This window comes from Desmodus rotundus, chromosome 8 (genome assembly GCF_022682495.2).
Source record: "Desmodus rotundus isolate HL8 chromosome 8, HLdesRot8A.1, whole genome shotgun sequence".
Classification (NCBI taxonomy): domain Eukaryota; kingdom Metazoa; phylum Chordata; class Mammalia; order Chiroptera; family Phyllostomidae; genus Desmodus; species Desmodus rotundus.
The window spans coordinates 130,569,990-130,589,708 of NC_071394.1; the positions used below are offsets into that span (position 1 = coordinate 130,569,990).

At 48.9% G+C, this 19,719-nt stretch overlaps 1 protein-coding gene across 3 annotated transcripts in view; it reads right to left on the reverse strand.

Annotated features, from left to right (window-relative positions):
* Nucleotides 1-19,719, reverse strand: part of USP4 (ubiquitin specific peptidase 4) — a 37,208-nt gene that overhangs the window by 15,637 nt on the left and 1,852 nt on the right. For 2 of the 3 annotated variants that reach the window (XM_024565658.2, XM_053929239.1), the window contains exons 2-12: nt 18,211-18,338; nt 14,991-15,121; nt 13,716-13,842; nt 12,973-13,118; nt 12,805-12,866; nt 6,552-6,692; nt 5,666-5,783; nt 3,462-3,635; nt 1,624-1,782; nt 830-1,054; nt 8-91 (exon numbers count right to left, since the gene is read on the reverse strand). In XM_024565658.2, the coding sequence (XP_024421426.2) occupies nt 8-91; nt 830-1,054; nt 1,624-1,782; nt 3,462-3,635; nt 5,666-5,783; nt 6,552-6,692; nt 12,805-12,866; nt 12,973-13,118; nt 13,716-13,842; nt 14,991-15,121; nt 18,211-18,338 (1,495 nt within the window). Of the gene's footprint in view, nt 1-7; nt 92-829; nt 1,055-1,623; nt 1,783-1,805; nt 2,936-3,461; nt 3,636-5,665; nt 5,784-6,551; nt 6,693-12,804; nt 12,867-12,972; nt 13,119-13,715; nt 13,843-14,990; nt 15,122-18,210; nt 18,339-19,719 lie in introns of those variants that run through there. The other variant, XM_053929240.2, reaches the window with a different exon arrangement.

Sequence of the window (19,719 nt, forward strand, 5' to 3'; positions counted from 1 at the left end):
GCCTTACGTTTTCCGCAGCAACGCCAGACAGCCTGGAGAGAGCCTCGCACAGGTCAGACACGGCCCCCATCAGCGGCACAGTCACGCGGTACTGCAAAGGAGAGGCGGGGAGCGTGAGAAGAGAGTGCTCCGCAAGGAGTGGCAGAGGAGCCAGGAAGAGAAAGCATCTCAGAGGGCAGGGGTGTCCTTCCAGAAACAGAGGTCAGGGGTCTGCTAAGGGGCCAGCAGAGCAAACAGGCAGGTCTTCTGCACCTCTTTATTCAGGCAGTAGCAGAGGCGCTGGGCCAACTCTTTACCTTCTAAACACTGCTTTATTTTGTTCTTAACTAAGTTCTTCACAGGACTGTTAGAATTACACAAATGCCAACTGGTCCTGCATGTCACCTTTCTTTAAGAGATGAAGAAACTAATGCCAGGAAACTCCAGTACAGTCATGCAGTGAGCCAGCAGACAGACCTGCTGGTCACACCTCTCGTCTGGCCTTCTGTTCTGGCCAAGCTCTCCTAGCTGAAAGGGGAGAACCTGACCCAGCATGCACCCAGCTTCTGATTCCCAGACATTCAGATTCCAGGACCACTTAGCAGATCGGCAAGGCTATGTTAGACAAATGAATGGAGCACGGGGAAAAAGTGAGAGAGGCCTAGATGACCTTCTCAATAGGCTTTAATGATTTGGGATTAAAAAAAGGTCTGATGGAGGCCAAGGGCACACAGGCAGATGCCAAGGGATTTCAGTGGCAGCTGATGGAGCTTCTGATGCAAGAGGGAAGCAGTCCCACTCTGCAGACCACTTAAAATGAGAGGTACTAGGAGGATGCCAAGTCACTTACCTGAGTAGGCCTGTGGTGAGGGTCAGCAGGAACCAGGAAGACCTCCATAACTCGATCTCTCTTCAAGGGCAGTGGGAGAGTTAGATAGCAAAATGGGTCAAAGGTCACAGAAACTTTAGCACATTCTGGGCAAACCAAAGTAGATTTGAAGAGACCATGAAATGTATCCACAATCACAGAATCATTCCTCAACCGATGATTCTCCCAGGCTTCTTTTGCGACCACCTAGAAGAAAGGAGAAGGGATGAGCCCTGGCTGGTGTGGCTCAGTGGACTGAGCACCGGCCTGCGAACCCCCAGAATGCCAGTTCGATTCCCAGTCAGGGCACATGCCTGGGTTGTGGGCCAGGTCCCCAGTTGGGGGTGTATGAGAAGCAGCTGATTGATGTATCTCTTGTACACTGATGTTTCTCTCCCTCTCCTCTCTCCCTTCCCGCTTCTCTAAATATAAATAAAATCTTTCTAAAAAATCCAGACAGATTTTAATGACAGCAGCAATAATCTCAAAAGCCCACACCACAAGCACTTTACAGTTTTCAGAGTGCCCGAGTCTCTGCATCACCAGTGAGATTACACCAAACAGACTCCTACTCCAAGAGGAAGCAGTGAGCGACCTGAGTCAGCCCTTCAGGCCTGGAAAGCGTTTCTCCAACAGAACCCAGGTCCACGCCACCAACAGCAAGGGGTCACCAGGGCCCTGGCACCAGCACTCAAAAGAATGAAAGAGTGCCCCTGCCATTCTCACTGGAGGCAAGTTCTTTGGAATCCTGCTGTTCCAAAGTCTTCACAACATACCGCATCTGGCCGCCCATTGGCATCCTTCAGCTCCAAGTAGGGCTTCTTCTTCACGCGGTTAAGGTCTTCGTGCAATCCGTCTAGAAGAAAGGCTAGCAGCTCCTGAGAGTCTTGCTGCTGGTAGCCAGAAAACTGGGGGGCAAACCGTCCCACTTGGGTCTACAATGAAAGCAACCGCATCAGAAGGCATGAGAAGATATACAGAACCGGTGACGTCAGAGGGGGAACTGTCACCAAACACAGCTTTGCAGAGTCAGCGGGGACAGGAAAGAACTCCCTCTGGTCAAAGAGCCCGACTGTTTCCTTGAGGGCCTGAAAGGGGATGGCAGAGAGAGGGCGCAGACCAGACAGCCAGGATGACAACAGGTCTGGAACCTGGCCACTCCCCTAAAGAAGAGTGATGGGCGGCATCCTGAGCAGCCACACCTCCTAAGTACTGACACAACCGCCTCTCCAACTTCCTTCTTTGGTTCAGTCTCCTAAGAACTCTACAAACAGTAAGTACATCAGCCAGAGGAATCTTCCACAACATACCAGCCCTCCTAGCCTTAACTAAACAACTGTCACCCTTGCACTGATCTATACCAGTGACCCTCAGGGTGTGCTCCCCAACCAGTGGTATCAGCTTCAACGTGGAGCTTGTTTAAAGGCCCGTTTTCAGGCCCCGAGGCCTGCAGAATCAGGGACTCTGGAGGTGGCTGCAGCAGTCTGTGTTAACCTCCAGAGGGTCGGATGCTCCTGAAGTTGGAGAGCCATCGCCCTACCCTTGTGCTGTCTAATAGCGGAACTACTAACCACATGTCGCTGTTGAGATCTGAGTTAATCAAAATTAAATACAATTAAAAAATAAATACAACTAAAAATTCAGGTCCTACCCACCCTACATTTCAAGTGGCTAGTGGATATCACACCAGACGGTGCAGAGAAAGAAGGTGTCTGTCATCAAGGCAACCCCACCCTACCCCCAACAAACCTAAAGGCCGCCTGTCAACTGTGTGTTCACATCAGCTTCAACCCGATGCGCTGTTTCCCAGTTCTAGTTTCTTTGTGACTTAGCATGAGACTAGTAACTGACATGTATTTCCCAGTATTAACGTGACTATGGGGATGAGAAGAATTTGTTTTCAATTTCAATAAACTATCTCAGGTTTTAATTTTCTCAACGAGCTAAGGTGCTATACTTTTCTCCTCCCTGAGTAAGAAATATGCCTATCTTTACCTTCCATTTGCTTCACAAAGGCTCCAGGAACCCCAACGGTGCAGGCAAAATAGGATTTCTCAGATTTCAAAATATGGAGGCAAGGCACTCCCTCTTCAGCAGGAAAAAACATTTCAGTCAATGGGAAGCCCGAGCTGCTCCAAGCGCCCACTGCAGTTTGCCCATCTCCTCCCCGATCTTCCTTCACTGCCCCTCACATCACCTTCCAACAATGTCAACCCACACCCTGACTGAAGGGGCCCAATTCAAACCACTGAGGGTACAGGTTCCAGGCTCGGAGAACCTGGGAGTAGCCCTCAGATGATACTGGAAATTAAAATGAATTTTTCTGATCTGGCTTAAGCTGTTGACCCTTAAAGATTGTACCACAGAGTACAGCACTCTGGGCAAACGGTTTACAAAGGACTTCTCCAGCAGCCCCAGCCCAGAGGCAGGGGCTGCAGACCCTTAGGTAAGTGTGTGCTGAGTGGCCAACCGACAGAAAAGAAGAATCTGATCTGTGGTGTTTTCAGTCTCAGGGTCCCTCTTAATCCCAAAATGCAAGTAAAGGAATGCCTCATGACAACATGCAACTTCCCCACCCCCCAAACGAGAAGAAAAGAGCACATTATCAACCTACTTTGAACATGCGAGGTGCCACGTAAGCATCCCTTCCCGACCACATCTGCTTAATGAGTTCTGCATAGGTCTCTGCGATTTCCCCCTTCATCCCCAAAGGGTTGTCTCTGTTGATTTCGGCCTCATACTCATCTCTGAGAAAGTAGTCCGTCAGCGGCGCAGTGTTGCTCAGGCACTGAAAGAGAACAGCATTGGCGCTTACACCCCTCCTGGAGGGCCCACAAGATACACGATAAACCAAGATCGAAGGGCCCACCAGGGTCAACACCAACAAAAGGAAGCTGTCAGCAGGTTCTGCAAAAGGCTCACACAGTGGGGCACAGCCCCCTGGAAGGCCAAGCTGGTGGCCACCCCTCAGCTACCTCCCAGGGGCGTGGTCTCGGAGGAGCTCAGACTCAGGAAGAGCTGTTGCTGAAACTAGCCCCCTTCCCCGCCTCCGTGTTTGACACACAGTGACTTTCCATTCCACGGGAGATAGTTTTTAAGATAATTTTATTGTTGGGATGGGGACATTCCAATGTTTCGTGAGAAGACAAAATATAAAGCCAAAACGTTATGGGAGAAAAAAATCAGGATGATAAAGGCAGTAGAAAAACAATAGATAATATCGTTGTTGATGTGTACACCAACTTTACCTCTTCAAATTTCAAAATGAAGGTGGATATTAAAGTTGAACTTTATCACATGCTTTTCTACATCTATTGAGACGATCCTGGGGTTTTCTCCCTTATTCTATCGCCCTGTTAAATGGCACTAATTTTTTAGGAGTCAAACCAACTTAGCTCTCCTGGCACTAATTAACGCCACCCTGTGTTAACACATATAATTAGGTATCATTTAATTTTACTTACTAAAATTTATGTATGTAGTTATGAAACATAATAATCTAAAATCTTCCTTTTTTAAAATTCCTTGTCAGATTTTGGTAGCTGCCTTAGAAAATTTGGGAAGTTGTCCCTCTTTTTCTACTTTGTGAAAGAGTTTGTATGATTGGTATTGTTTCTGCCTTAAATCTTTGAGTACATTCACCAATAAAGGCATCCAGAATAAGAATTTTCTTTTGCCCTGGCTGGTGTGGCTCAGTGGATTGAGCGCCGGCCTGCGAAACAAAGGGTCGCCGGTTTGATTCCCAGTCAGGGCACACGCCTGGGTTGTGGGCCAGGTCCCCAGTAGGCAACCACTGGGGCGAGAGGCAACCACACACTGATGTTTGTCTCCCTCTCTCTCCCTCCCATCCCCTCTGTCAAAAAATCAATAAAATCTTTAATGAAAAGAAAGAAAATCTTTTTTTTTTTTAAAGGAATTTTCTTTGATGTAAAGTGTTAGTGACCAAGTCAATTTAACAAACACAGCACTATGCAGATTTTCTGTTTCATCCTGTGTAAGTTTGATAGCTTGTGCTTTTTCAAAGCAACTTGTCTAAAACTTATCATCTAAACTGTTTAATGACATAAAATTGTTCTAATATACTTTTTCATGTCTGTACTGATATTCCTTTCATTCCTGGTATTAAGTTGTTTATACTTTCTCCTTCCCTGACCAATTTTCCTAGGAGCTAATCAATTTCATTTGTTTTTATTCAAGGAGCCAAATTTAGCTGTACTATAAATCTGCTTTGTGCTTCATAAAATTTCTGTCCTTATCTCTAATATTTCCCTCTTACTTCTTGGGGTTTCATTTGTTCTTTTTCTAGCATCATGAAACAGAGGCATGAATCATGGAATTTAACCTTTTCTCTAATATATATATACATCTAGAGCTATGACCTCCTCCTCATCACTACCCGTATTCAATAGCCGAGGAACACTGAGGGTATAAAGAGCTGAGAAACCCCCCCATGAAAAGTCAAATTCTGTCTCCTTTCCTTAGTACTAGGCTTATTCCCACCTCATCACAGTGGGGAAAAAATAATTTCCGAACCCCCAGGGCTACCTGATTTTTTAACAAATCTTTTTATCCTCTCCCTTATATTATAAGAAATCTCAAAGTTAGATTGTGAGTCCTGTGAGGACAACAGCCATGTCTGATTTGCTCACCACTGAGTGCTCATGTGCAGGAATGAATCTGGCCTTGTCCAAAGGGAAGGTCTGGCTTTTGCCCTTGGCTTCTGGAAGGTACTCTGTTGACCCTTAGCAGGTCAGTCTTACCCAAGCCTCAAGTACTGTGAAGACACAGTGCCCGCGAGACGGCAGTCCTCTCATTTACCTGCAGAGCAGAGTTCATGAAGCAGGTGTTCCCCAGGTTTCCAAGGCCACAGACGCCAGGTTGTGCGTGAGACGATGGAGGCTCCTGACAATTATATGAAGCAGAGAAGCCAGATCCACTGGAAAACACAACCCACATCACCAATAAAAGCAAGTGCTGCACACACGCCCTGAGGAGGCCTTTTGGGGTGGCTCCAGGGCCTCTAGAATTCTTGTCTGGCTCCATGATACCAGTTCTCTCTACTCCCCTCTGCAGCCCTCCAGCCACCCCACGCCGCCCTGCATCTGACATGATAGCAGGTGGGTAGCGCTTCCTTCAGGGAAGAAGTGCTATCTGAACTCTCCACTTTCAGGCTGTGGCAAATGCTAATTTTGTGTTTCTCCAGAAGGCCAACGGCCAGGTGACATCAGGGGAGAACACCGAGGTCACCAAGATCAAGAGCCTACAACTGCCACCACCTCCAGGCCACACGGAGTCTTGACTGTGCCTGGGTGTCCTCTCCCACCTGTGCTGTGTGGCCAGTGCTCTGGCAACGCTTGAGAGAGGATCACAGCCATCCAGAGGGGAATGGGCAGGGCTCCCCCACAACGAATCACCCCCTCACAACGATGCCACTATAAGGCCAACCCATCCCTGCACGATGACCCCTGCGACCACCAGTGACTTCGGCTGTAGGGAAACCACCAGCTGGTAGGACAAGCAATCTAAGCCAGTACAAGGAGGCACACTTCACTGTGGGCAGAAAATGGACTGAGGGGCCACATGCGGTGCGTTCCTGTGGGGACCCTAATCCCACCTGCTCAGCGCAGGGCGGAGGAGCTCTCCAAGTACAGTCTGGGACGGGGCTCAGAGGGTAGGGAAGGAAAGTGGAAGGGCCTGCTCTTACCCCCTGCTGACACCAGAGCTGTGCATCCCAGAGGTGTTGGTGCTGTCACCGTTTGCAATGGGCGAGGCAGACGCTGAGGAATAGGGACTTGCTGATGGTTTTGGAGAGGTAGTAAAATTTCTGCTAGGTACAGTGCTTGATCTGGGAGAGAAGCAGAAACAATGCTGCTGATTTTTAGCCAAAAGCAACCCCTATTTAATGCCTTAGGTCTCTTCTCAAGAAATAAATGTTCTCCATATTCAGTTACTTAAATTGCAAAAAGCCTATTTTCGTGCTACCTTCGAGGTAAGTTTTATTTAAGCGAGATTCAAGAAATTAGTTGGTCTTCCTGTCTCATTCAACCTCACGGTCATGTACTGAGTCTTTCAGTACCATAAACCATGAGACTGATCTTTAGGGCACCCGGTTTGGTTTATAAATCGTGAGCTTCCCTGAATTTAAGAATTACCAATGAAAGACACAGAAAAATGGCAACAAAGATGAATTACTCCAAAAATACTTGTCCCGAATTAAACAGCTGGCTTTCGGTACACTAGCGCAGGAAAACGGGAACTTGCTCTCACTATGCTATTCAAGGGGAATTTCCTTGTTTGCTCAAATTTACCAAATATGAGGAGCCTCTCTGTTTCAAACTCAAGTTTCAACATCTTATTTTAGATTTATTCCTACTTTCTTTTTGAGGTTTAGTTTTAGATTTACCAGCATCTTATTTTAGGTTTATTCCTACTTTCAGATTAATTATTCAAGGAGTAATTGCCTCAATCTTAAACTGGTATCAATTTTATCAATTCCTACTAAAATACATATAAGAACATGTAAAAGGCAAGCGAACTGTTCCACACAGTTCCAAATACGCACGACAGCAATTTTCCTTCTACATCTGGGGTATTTTTAGACACAGACACTGGTGAGGACCTGCTGTCAGAGCACAATGCCCAACCTCCCGGGGTCGGGGTCAACCAGGGTTCCCGTGAGAAGGTGGACAGCGGCAGGAGGGACGAGCAGTGGTCCTGTCGGTGCCCGCCAGCAGGAGGCAGAGGTCAGGGGAGTGGGGCTGAGTGCTGCTCCCCACTCCGAGGTCACCACGAGGGAAAGGGGGCGCTCCCACCTCTCCGGTTCCCACAGGGAAATGCCCTGGCCATCAGCCTGGCAGAGCCTTGCCCTCATGCTGAGGAATGCCGCCGAGCACTCCAGGGATCCAACAACCCTCAAAGGAGTCCGAGATCACCGAGGGCTTGGTGAGTGAGACCCATCAGAGCCGAGGACGCTCTCTGCCACCACACAGGTGAGCCAAGCTCACACGATGCAGGTCCCCCTGGTCTCCGATGCCAGCAGGAAAGTCACTCACTGCCCAGGGCTGGTATGACGTGGCGGCCCGTTATCTCAGGTGTGGAAACAGGCACCACAGGATAGTGGAATTCAGATTCTGATATACAGAACCTCAAGGTGTGTGGTCCTACACCCCCCCTTTTTAGTAACTGTTCACTGGTAACTTACTCTGTTCCACTGAACTTAAAAGGGCAAAATTCTTTTTTATTAAGGTTTTATTTATTTATTTTTAGATAAAGGGAAAGGGAGGGAGAAAGAGAGGAAGAGAAACATCAATGTGTGGTTGCCTCTCACACACCCCCAACTGGGGACCTGGCCTGCAACCCAGGCATGTGCCCTGACTGGGAATCGAACCGGCACACCTTTGGTTTGCAGGCCGGCGCTCAGTCCACTGAGTTACACCAGCCAGGGCAAGGGCAAAATTCTTGTCAGCCATTACACACATCCAAGACCTGTCAATTTATTTGGCAACATTTCTGGTTGAAATGAAACAAAACAAAAATTTAATCTGACATTTGTTTAAAAAGTTATAGAAAACACTGTCAGTACTTTTCAGAGTAAATTCAGTCGAAAAGAAACCCAATGATGAGCACATAAGGACAGTTTTACAGGCCTGAAAAATTTACACGATACAAAGATTTTTTTTAACTTCACCCTTGACAAATGAATAGAAAATAGAGGCTACATCTCCAAAAAAGGATCCCCTGCTCCTAAATGACGCTCTGGTCGCGCAGCCCCTTTCTACCAAGGTGTGTCCTGCTCCTGGGCACGTCAGGTCGGCCTCAGCTACACTCCCAATGTGCCGGAGCTCCTTTGTGCTCTGCTTGCTTCTTACACGCTCTCCAGGCTGCTCACTGTTCTGAGGACGAGCCTGCCCTCGAGGACGGGCCTCTAGTACCTGAGGCCAGCATCCGGTGTCATCACTGCCTTCACAACCACCTAAGCCAGGACCTCTTCGGGAACACTGGCCTCTTCCACCTCCGAGCCGGAAGCCCCGGCAGCCGGCAGCCTTTCATAGGGGACTGTGGCGCGAGCTAAGCAGGCTCAGCAGACCTCACGCAAGGCCAGTGAGAGCGTGTCAGAACTGAGCCCAGTTTTAGACACCCAGCTGGTGTCACAGTTGGTCCATGTGGGGGAGCAACCCCGCATCTTTGGTGGCCAGAAGTTTTGGTAGAGGAGAAGTGTTGGTTTTTCTCTTTCACCTCTCCCTTTTCATGTTCTTCCTTTCTCATGACTCCAATATTTAACCAGACTCCTTACCACCCTGCTAAAAGGCACTTCCCAGCCTCCTGTGAAGCCAGGTATGGTCCTATAATTGGCAAAAAGACAGAAAGGGAGGTTTTTTGTGATTTCTCAAGGGAAGTGGTGTGTCCTGCCCTGCCTCCCAGCTCCGCAAATGCAGGTATAACAGCTTCGGTACCAGCGGTCATCCCGGACACTCACCACAGAGCCAGAGGACAGACAGAGGAGCTGGGTCTCTAGTGACCGGCACTGGACTGCCCACTCAGAAATTCTCTTTAGAAAGGCATAAGCGTCTGTCTTGCTTACCATACTGATTTTCAGGGCTTTCTTAACTGCCACCACACCTTTCCTAATCAACACAGTGTGTTTCAGACATAAATGTTGTTTTTATATTTCTGGTACTTACTCCATTAACTTATTAGGATCTATCGCTATTTTTATTTCCCCCATCAGTTATTTAAAATTGTAACTCTCTACATGGCCCTGAGAAGTGGTTTAGGACATTCTCATCTGACTTCTGTCTCCTGGGTCTTCCACGTTGCGATTAACCAGAATTTATATCTGAATTGTTATTGAAATTATTACCCTTCTTCTTTTTGTTACTGAAATCTTAATTGAAGTGTTGCGCTAAGAAATACATAAATCAGGAGAGCACAAGAATCAGGACGCTCTCGCCCAGCAACACATCCAAGTGCTCACACACAGACACAGGGCGGCACCGGCCCCAAGGCGTCCCCCCGAGCTCCTCTCAGTCACAGTTCCTCCCGAGCCTACCACTGCCACGCCCGGGAGCCCCACAGGTGAGTTCTGCCAGTGTTTCTGGAGCTTTACACCAAGGAACTCGCACAGCACGCATGTTTTGTGTCTGGTTTCCCTCACTCGACACCGTTTGTGAGACTCACACTGTGGCTACACAGAATGCCACGGGGCGCAGAGCACAGCCTGGCTGCGGCTCTGCTTCGGGTGGGTGTCTGGGTCGGCTCCATTCTGTGACTATGACAAGCAGCTCATGCTGTGAACACCTCTGAACACATCTTTAAGTGAACAGGGGACACACTGCGGCAGGTTGAACGCCGAGGAGTGGGTCGCAGAGTTGCAGAATGTGCATACGACTCCTCATTTAGTGCTCACTGCCCATCCTGCTGAAACCACTGCCCGGTTTTCGGGCCCACCTGCCGCGCCCAGCAAGTCCGGTTGCTCCGCAACTGCACAGCACCGGTGCCAGCTCTTTCACCCAGCCATTCCGGCGGGTGTGCAGGGCACCGCACTTTTCTGCTGTCGTCCATCTTTCTCCCTTCACAATGCATTCTAGAATTCTGCAGCTTGGCCTTCCAACTGTCCCTTCGGTCTTCAGCTACACCCAGCCGTCAGCCCAGCCCCTGAATTCTGTTCCCAAGTATGTTTCCTTGTTCCTGTTTTACACACCCATTTCCTCCTTTCCTTGACGATATTCGTTATGCTTATTCCATCCTCTTATGTGGCTGGGAATACGAATTCTACTCCAACCAGCACAGGCTGTCATTTGTCACGTTCCTCTTATTCCGACTATACTTGTCAGCATCTCGTTATGGCAAAGCCGCAGACCAGGTGAGGTCACGTCATGCCTGCACTCCCCGTACCCACTCCCACAAGCTCCCTACCTGACCCACAGGCAACGCTGCCATCCACACTCTCACTTGGACACGGCCTCCCACCTCATCACCGCTCAGGCCTGGTCACGCTCCCCCTCCTGTTACCGCTCCTAGCTCCAGCCACAACCAACGACTGCTGGTCTTCGACCACGCCTGCTTCTACCCTGAAACTGCTGCGGCTGCTGACTCGTCTGCCTTGGTGTTACTCCCATTAAGCACCACACTCATTGCTGACGCCCTCACCTCTTTCACGCCCACATTCACAGGGCACACCTGTGGGGCCTCCCCATCGTCCTTAAATCTGCCCCTTCCCAGAGCCTAGCACCTGCTGATTTTCTTCCCTGACTTGTTCCCCACTCAGTACTTGTAAACCACTGAACATGTGTTTTTCTTATTTTATCTCTTTTTCACACGAGAACAGAGACTTTGTTTTGTTTATTGCTATATCCTCAGCTTCTAGAACAGTGTCTGGCACTTTTGGGGGAATGGGGAGGGGAATGTGCCTTAGGAATTCTACTCTGGCTCATTCACCACTGGACACACTTCACCAGGAGACGCTAACCTTTAGGGATCTCAATGAGGCACCCTCTTTTCCAAGAGCTGCCTCCCTCCACTGGGATGTCTGAGGCCCCAGGGTGTGGGTGGGTGGGGAGAAGCAATGCTGGGCAGAGAAAAGGGCCCAGCTGAGGCACAACTGAAACAGTCCGCGGGCCGGCACAGCCAGCCTCTTCCGCTCCAAGCTCTCCACACCCCCTCAGACCAGACCCCAACGCCTTCAGTCTCTCCAGGGGCTCTCACAGTTTTCTGACATTTTCTTTTGGTTCCAAGAAGAGAGTTAGCAGCCTGGGCTAGTGTATGTGTGTTCCTATTGCTGATGTCACAAATCTCCAAAAGCTTAGTGGCTTGAAATGACATAAATTTGTCATCTGACAGTTTTGGAGGTCAGAAGTCTGAAATCATTCCCGCTGAGCTAAAATCAAGGTGTGGGCAGAGCTGTGTTCCTTTGTGGAGGTTCCAGGGACTTCTAGAAGCTGCCCACATTCCCTGGCCCACAGCCAACGGAGTCTCTCACATTTCATCACCGTGACTCTGCTTCTGTCTCCCCATTTCCTTCTCTGTCTTAACTCCGTTTTGAATTTTTGATTTTCCCAATACTGCTGACGTCCAATATGATGTCTCATCCCTCTTTTATTTACACAGACCCTTGTGATTATAATAGGCCCACCCAAACAATCCGGGACAGTCTCCCCATCTCAAGGTCCTTAATCATATCTGCAAAGTCCCTTTTGCCACGTAACCTAACATTTCCATAGCCTCTGGGGGTTAGGATGTGGACACTGGGGGTGGGGGAGCATTATAAAGTCTACCAAGCCTTTCTGTCATCTTTTCAGGATCTAGTTTCTTAAACTGGAGTCCATGGCTAGGCTTTGGGGTGCCAGCAAAACCCTCAGGTCTGTTGGCAAAATGTGTCTTCTTGCATGTTTAAGAGACAGCTTGTAGCTTTCACGCCTCTCAAAGGAGCTGTGAGCCCATCCCTATGAGAGAGCCACTGTCCAAGGCCTGACTGAGGGAGACAGCAAAGCCCAACCCTGTCTCCACGGCTGTCAGCGCACAGACCCTATTTCCCTACCTCACAGCATCAGGAGAAGCCATCACTTCTTTCAGGCCCCTTCTCAGGACATGCACATTTCCACACCACACACGACCATCTCCTGAGACAGAGGGGCCTGGAGTCCCCTGGACAGAAACGAAGCCATCTGTTGGCAGAGAGCAGCACCCCCAGACACCGGCCCTTTCCTTTCCCTCTCTCATTCTCAACCGACAGAGGCCCCCGCCTGGGTCACATGCCCCAACAGCCTTCCCACCGATGGCTACCCTGGTGCTGCTCACCAAAGGCCAGGGCCTTTAGCTGGGATTACTGACTTGGTGTGAAATCGGATATATTTTTCCATCTGATTAAGAGCATTTTTTTCTTAGCATAAGTAACTACCTTAGGAAAGTATCTCTCTGACACCTGTGTGCCCAGCCACGGGGAGAAAAAGCTCACTTACTTTGACTGCAGGGTCTGCCTCGGCCATGTGCCATCTTCATTTTGGGGCTCAATTACTAGCACCTGAGAGAAAAGGAACACCGTATGAGGGACGTGTGAATCACCACACTGCTGACATGCCACACACCCTGGGCAGAGCTGCCTGCCGGGCATGCCTGAGCCCTCCTACCTGACCCTGGTACAGCCCGGCATCCTGGACAGTGTTGTCTAGCTTGCTCAACTGCTCGTAGGAATTGTTCATGTATTTGTTCCACAGCCGCGTTTCACGCTCTGCAGGGATGTTGAACAGCTTCCTCATCTTCTTCTCGATGGTCGCTGGGGACAGGCAGAAACATCACTCAGCGCTTTCTCCAGAGGGAAGGCTACAGGCAGCCCTGGCGAGCGAATGCTCCCCCTCCTGCCTTTTCGGACGCTCACAGGATGCTTTGGATCAAAAGTTCTGACTGACCTCAGGCCAAACATCTTCCGTGGGCGTCCTCCGGCACTAACGCGCCCAGAAACTGCCCTATGCTTCTTCTCTGATGACAGGGGTCCCGTTTATAGCACAGTGCAAGGTGGAAAAGTGAGAAAACTAACCTTTCAAGTTAAGACAGACCTGATTTCAAATACTGGCTCTGCCACTTCCTCACTGAGATTTTTTAGTCAGTCACTTTGAGCTCTGAATGGCATTTCTTCATCTCTACCCTGTGGCAGATGGGCAGTGACTGTGCCTGGTGCGCTTTAGAACACGATGCACGGGCGCAGCTCGCCATGAGAACACCCTGGGGCACGGGCTGCCAGGTCAGGAGCAGTGACACAGCCCAAGACTGTCCGGTAACAAGTCTGAAGAGGGCGTCCCAGCTTCCCTCCTATCAGCCACGATGCGTTGCACCCTCCCAACCAGATACCTGGAAGCCCAGCCCAGCTACTCACCAATGGTATCCGCCTTGCTGAAATGGCAACTCAGCATGTTGGTGGGGTCGCCGTTCTCACAGAGCTTCAGTTCAAGTAAATACACCTCCACCTTGCAGTGCTTGACAAACAGGCCATGCTCCACAACCTGCGAAAGAGGCACAGGGGAGGGAGCTGTGGTTCCACACCTGCGTGGTCTCGGAGCTACATGGCTCCGCAGTGACAAAAGGCAGAATCCACGGGTAATCACCTTTCTTAAGTGATTAAGGGATCAAAAGCAGTTTTTAAAGCCACTGGCATCTGTCTGAGGAATTTAAACACCTCATTTCCCCTCATTAGGGCCAACCAAGAGCACCACCGTGGAACCAAAGCTAGCGACACCACCACACAACAGAGAATTCCTTGTTTGTCTCCAAGTGGGTCATGGGGCTTCCCGTGCATCACGGGAGTCCATCGAACTGGAGAACTAGAGACTATGGGTAAGCCCTTGGCAGAACACTCACCACATGGCAGCACTGTGGGCATTAGGGGATATCTGCAGGAAGCTGGTGTGCCCCTAAACTCTTGATCCCTAACCCCTTTTTAGGTCCCAGGTTCAAGCTGAAGAAAAATAAGGTGGTTCTGGCCCTGAATAGTGACTCTTAGAAGCACAGCTTCAGGACCACAGCTCTCTCCTACCCTGCTAAGCTGGGGAACAATAGACCAGGCGGAGAGATGCACCCCATGCCCACCTATCAGCAGGCACACTGTGATTTCCTCTCTGGGAGGGCGAGCTTACTGTGGCGGTCAGGGCAATGGTCTTCTCCTGAGTCCTGTCTACACGGGATTAACAATCTGGCTTTCTAACCCAGGACCTGCCTGCCTTCAAGAGGTTGTCCCCCTCTGGGTTATAAAAACCTGCTTTTTAAGAAACTCTACAGTGTGGCCAAAGAGTCAGAGGTACAGGGGAAGTAGCACCAGCAAAGCTTTGAGACAGACAAGAAGCAGCGCCTTACTGTATGCCCATGTGACCCCGAGCGAACTCTCCCACACAGAGAGTGCTCTCACAGAACCCCCAAATGCATCCCCAGCCACTGGGCAGCGCTGATATTTGGAGGCCACACGCTGTAACATCCCGGGGTGGGCAGCCTCACGCACCACCACTCACAACCACAGTTCCCGATGGAGAACTACAAAAAAGGCCTCAAACACCTCCATTCAACCACATAGGTACGTCCAGGCCCTCAGAACCCAACACCAGCTTGTGTGCCCAGGGAGCAGCCACAATGACCAGCAGGTGTGACGGCTCACGCTCACCTTCCTGACAATGGGCTGCTGGCCTTCCACACAGCCGTACCAGTTCAGCAGCTTGTTCCAGGCCTCGGCTGGGACCAATACGTAGTCCAATTCATCAATTAAGTGTTCTTTCAAGGTCTGACTCTCAGGATCTAAAAAAGGAAACAGCTTATAACTCACTGCTCTTCTCCAGAAATGTTTGTTTTACATGTTTCTTATGTCCTCTTCAGAAAAGTATTTATAAGAATGGCACAAAATTACGGAATTCTGTCACTGGCCGTCACAGAGCAGGCCCGACTGCCCTTGGTCTCTAGCCACACTTTCTGAACATCTTCTGAGACACGTGGAGGGTAAGAGTGAAAAGCTCCAATTCACATTTTCAAAGCACTTCCAGATTCCACAATTAAAATGGCTCGTTACTAGGAATATTTAACATAACGTTCTGCATAGTGAAACTGCATTAAGGTCAGATGCTCTCTTCCCCAGAAAAATTTACTAAGAAAGCAAACAAACAAGTCACTGAAGTTAAGTTTATTTTACCAAGAGTCATTTAACATACATACTTTTCAACACTCCAAGTCAAAACTCAGCTGGACACTCCCCCCGGTGCCCCGGGGAGGGAGAACATCTTTAACATGCTAAGCATCCACCTTACGCCCACCAGAGAAAGGCTACACAACTAGGAGTCAGAAGTGGACATCCATGGTCTGAAACACGCTCCCTCCGTGGAGGGCTCAGAGACTGGATCAAGGGAAGAGCAACCCCACCCCCCTGCCAGGAGCTTCCCCATTAAGCCTGTGCTGTCTACACCCACTCCTGCAGCAGGGCAAACCGCTGTTCTCTGGCCAACAAGTGAAGCCATGAAACTGGGAAGCAAAAAGGACCCACAATAGGGCTCCTCCTCTGTAACTCAAGGTATACGATGGTAAAGATGAAAACCTTAAGCAGCACTCACAAGGTGACCAGGGGATCCCATTACCCCATCCCAACAGGTCTTCTGCCCTGCATCAGGCAGATTTCAGATCTGATCTACCCCTGCTGTTTCATTTCCAAGGGAAAAGGAAAGGGATGAAAGAGCCTTGGAGAACAGGAACACCGAGGTTGAGTGAGACGGATGAATGGGAAGATGTGGGATATACACACAGTGAGGTATTCTTCAGCCTTACAGCACAGGTGGCAGACACCAGGCCCGCGGGCCGGCTCCCGCCCTCCACCTTGTTTCTACGCGGCAGCACCAAACTTTCGCTTAACTGTTAAGGAGTAGTTACATTTGATACAGTCTTAAAATTACATTCGGCCCTTTGAAGGCAACCGGGAGGCTGATGTGGCCCCTGGTGAAAATGAGTTTGACACCCTTCTTTAAAGGAAGGAAATTCTGACACGCGCTACAACATGGATGAACCTGGAGAACATTATGCTAAATGAAATAGGCCAGTCACAGAAAGACAAATAGAGTGTGACCCCACTAACATGAGTTAACTAGAGAAGTCAGATTCGGATACAGAAAGTATAATGGTGGCTGCCAGGGGCTCGGGAGTGGAGACAGGGACTTGCTGTTTAATGGCTGCAGTTTCAGTTTCGCATGATGAAACAGTCTGGGGACCGGCTGCATGACAATGGGAGCACTACTAAACTGTACACTTAAAAATGGCTAAGATGGCCTTGGCCGGCATGGCTCAGTTGGTCGAGCATCTTCCCACAAAGCAAAGGGTTGCTAGTTCGATTCCCGATACGCCAAGGTTGTGGGTTCAATCCCAGTCAAGGCACATACATACATCAATGAATGCATAAACAAGTGGAACAAAAAATCAGTCTCTCTCTCTCTCTCAAGCAAAAAAAATTAAACTGGATCAGCAACATGCCAAAAACCACAGGGGTCTGAAATGAGGACTTAGCCTCTGCAAAAGAGAGGTAAATAAAGAAGGTGAGAGCACAGGTTGGTCTAAGCTGGTGTCCGTCTGATGAACAGTGGGAGCACAGGTGGAAACGAGAGAGGGGTGCTATGCAGACAACACCAGCAAAAATATGCTATCCCTCAACTTCCCACTTTCATGAGCCCCTTCCAGGCCACACCCATGACCGCAGGTGGAAGGCAGCCACACTGGGACTGGCAAGTGACTGAGAGCCTGGGAGTTAAGGAGGTGATCCTCGTTCACCAGAGACAGGTCGTTCCCGCACTATCGATGTTCCAGGGTTTGAACAGAATGTACTTCTCCCAAGCACACAGCAAATGTTTCAGGCCAAAGCTAGGTGACATCAAACTGGAAGAGCAAGGAAGGAATGCCTGCTCTTAGCTGAAGGTCACGAACATGACGTCCCAGAGCCCCTCCAGCTCTAGAATGCTCGTCATCACTGTTACTATTTTTAAAAGTCTTAAGAATTGTCCTTTGAAAGAGAGAAGGACAAAGTGCAAACATTTTGCAATGATCCCTTGGGGCAACTTCATGGTATAATGCCACCATGCAACCTACTTCAGGAAGCAGAGCACCTGACGTTGTTTATTACGTAATTCAGACGCGCCTAAACAAGGTCTGAGCTGAAGTGCTGCTCCTTTTAAAGGCACCCAGGTTAGTGTTAGGCACTTGGATCGAGCCTCATGCATTGTCTGCCCTCCTGCTGCCCTGATTTTGGGTGCAGAAGACAGATCACCTCTGTCCTGCTTGCAAGGGAGTCTAAAGCCAGACTTGCAAGGCAGAATAAAGCCAAGGAAAGGCTGAATGTCCTCTCTGTGAGTACAGAGGTGCGAGCTAAGTTCTGGCATGTCACCCATCACTTTTTCAATCACTTCTTCCACTGAGAGCTGACTGTGGTCATAACTCTGCGGACGTTCCACCCTCCTCACACAACCTCTGTGACAAACACAGCCATCACAGAAATACCAGATGAACGTGGCCGAGTCCACAATGTGTTCCACTGTACGGCCTGGCCCCCAAATTTCAGACACCAGGTACAATTTCAAAATAACATCCTATTTCTTTCCATTCCACATACTAACCTAAAATCCCTAGCAGAACTAGTTTGCAAGGAAAGAGAAATTTTAAATACTAGATACATGCTCTTGTAAGGAGCAGTTAATTTAGGGTCTGCAAAGACCTCCCCTATAGGCACAAATGGAGGACACTTGTTTCTTTCCCCTCACGGGAGGAAAGTCAGGTTTACACTGTCTGAGTCACATATAAACACAACCTTGGGCAACTGCCCAAGAGGATATTTCAGTTAGAGAAGCAACAGGATACTGCACCTGAGAAGAGTCCGGAGTTATCTATCGGGCCGGGAAACAGGTTGTGCTCACCCACGTTGTACATATCCCAGCTGTCGAAGCCCACGTACTTCTTCCACTGTTTGAACCACCGGCTGTCAATAAGATACCTAGAGGCAGACACAAATTTACTGTAGCAGACAAGCTGAAGTTGTGAAGTTTCTGCAGCCACTCCCTTAACTTTCTTTACAGACTTTCAACTTGGGGAACAAGCAATCCCCACTGAAAAAACACTCTCAAACAGGGGCAGAGCCAGGCCCCACATGGCACAGAGAGTCACAGATACTTCCCTAAGTATCCAGTAAGTGAAATGATTGCTGAAAGAATAAATAAACGAAAGGGAGGAAATGACTGGCTTCAAAATGCTTACTTAAAGGAACTATTTCGCCCCGGTTGGTGTGGCTCAGTGGACTGAGTGCCAGCCTATGAATCAAGGGGTCGCCCCAAGGGGTCGCCCATTTGATTCCCAGTCAGGGTGCATGCCTGGGTTGTGGGCCAGGTCCCCCAATAGGGGGCATGCAAGAGGCAACCACACATTGATGTTTCTCTCCCTCTTTCTCCTTCCCTTCTCCTCTCTCTAAAAATAAATAAATAAAATCTTTCTTTGTTAAAGGAAGTATTTCTATGGCTAAAATCTTGTTTGCTAATAACCAAGTCACTAATTTCATCCTTGCCCAGGTAGACAATTTGGTTACACTGCTTTGCTTGACATGAATAGCATTAAACTAATTTTTTTCTGAAAGTGGGATAACAACACACTTCAGAAGTCCTTTGAAGACCAAACAAGATATCAAAAACAAAAACAAAAAAAGTGGCCCTGGGCAAGTGGCTCCATTGGTTACAGTGTCATAACCATACACCAAGGTTGAGGGTTCAATCCCCGGTCAAGGTACATATAAGAATCAACCAATGAAGGCAAAAACAAGTGGGACAAGAGATCAATATTTCTCTCTCACTCTCTTAAATCAATAATTTTTTTAAAATGTGTGTGTGCATATGTATACATATACAGACATATACCAGGTCTCTCTAGAAAAATATCCAACCACTGTTAATATAATGAGAAGGGTTTGCACAACATCAACATAACCTGGCAGCCAAGGAGAGTGGAGTGGAATGCGCATGTGTGAACAATGACCACTTCACTGTACCAGTCAGAAGGGGAGTAGACGCCATTGAGTGAGCATGTGTACTGTATGGCCATCACATTCAAAATGACTGAGTAGAGCAACGAATCCGAGTCAAATTTTGCATTAAGCTTGAAGATCTCTCTGTGGAAACTATTCAGATGATTCAGAAGGCCGCAGCTACGGGCAACTGGTTCTTGGCCGCTTCATCACAACAACATGCCTGCTCATGCATCGTGTCTCGTGCAGTTTTTTTGCGAAACATCCAATCACCCAGGTGACTCAGCCCCCCTACAGCCCAGATTAGGCACCCAGCGACTTCTGGCTTTTTCCAAAACTAAAATAACCTTTGAAAGGGAAGAGA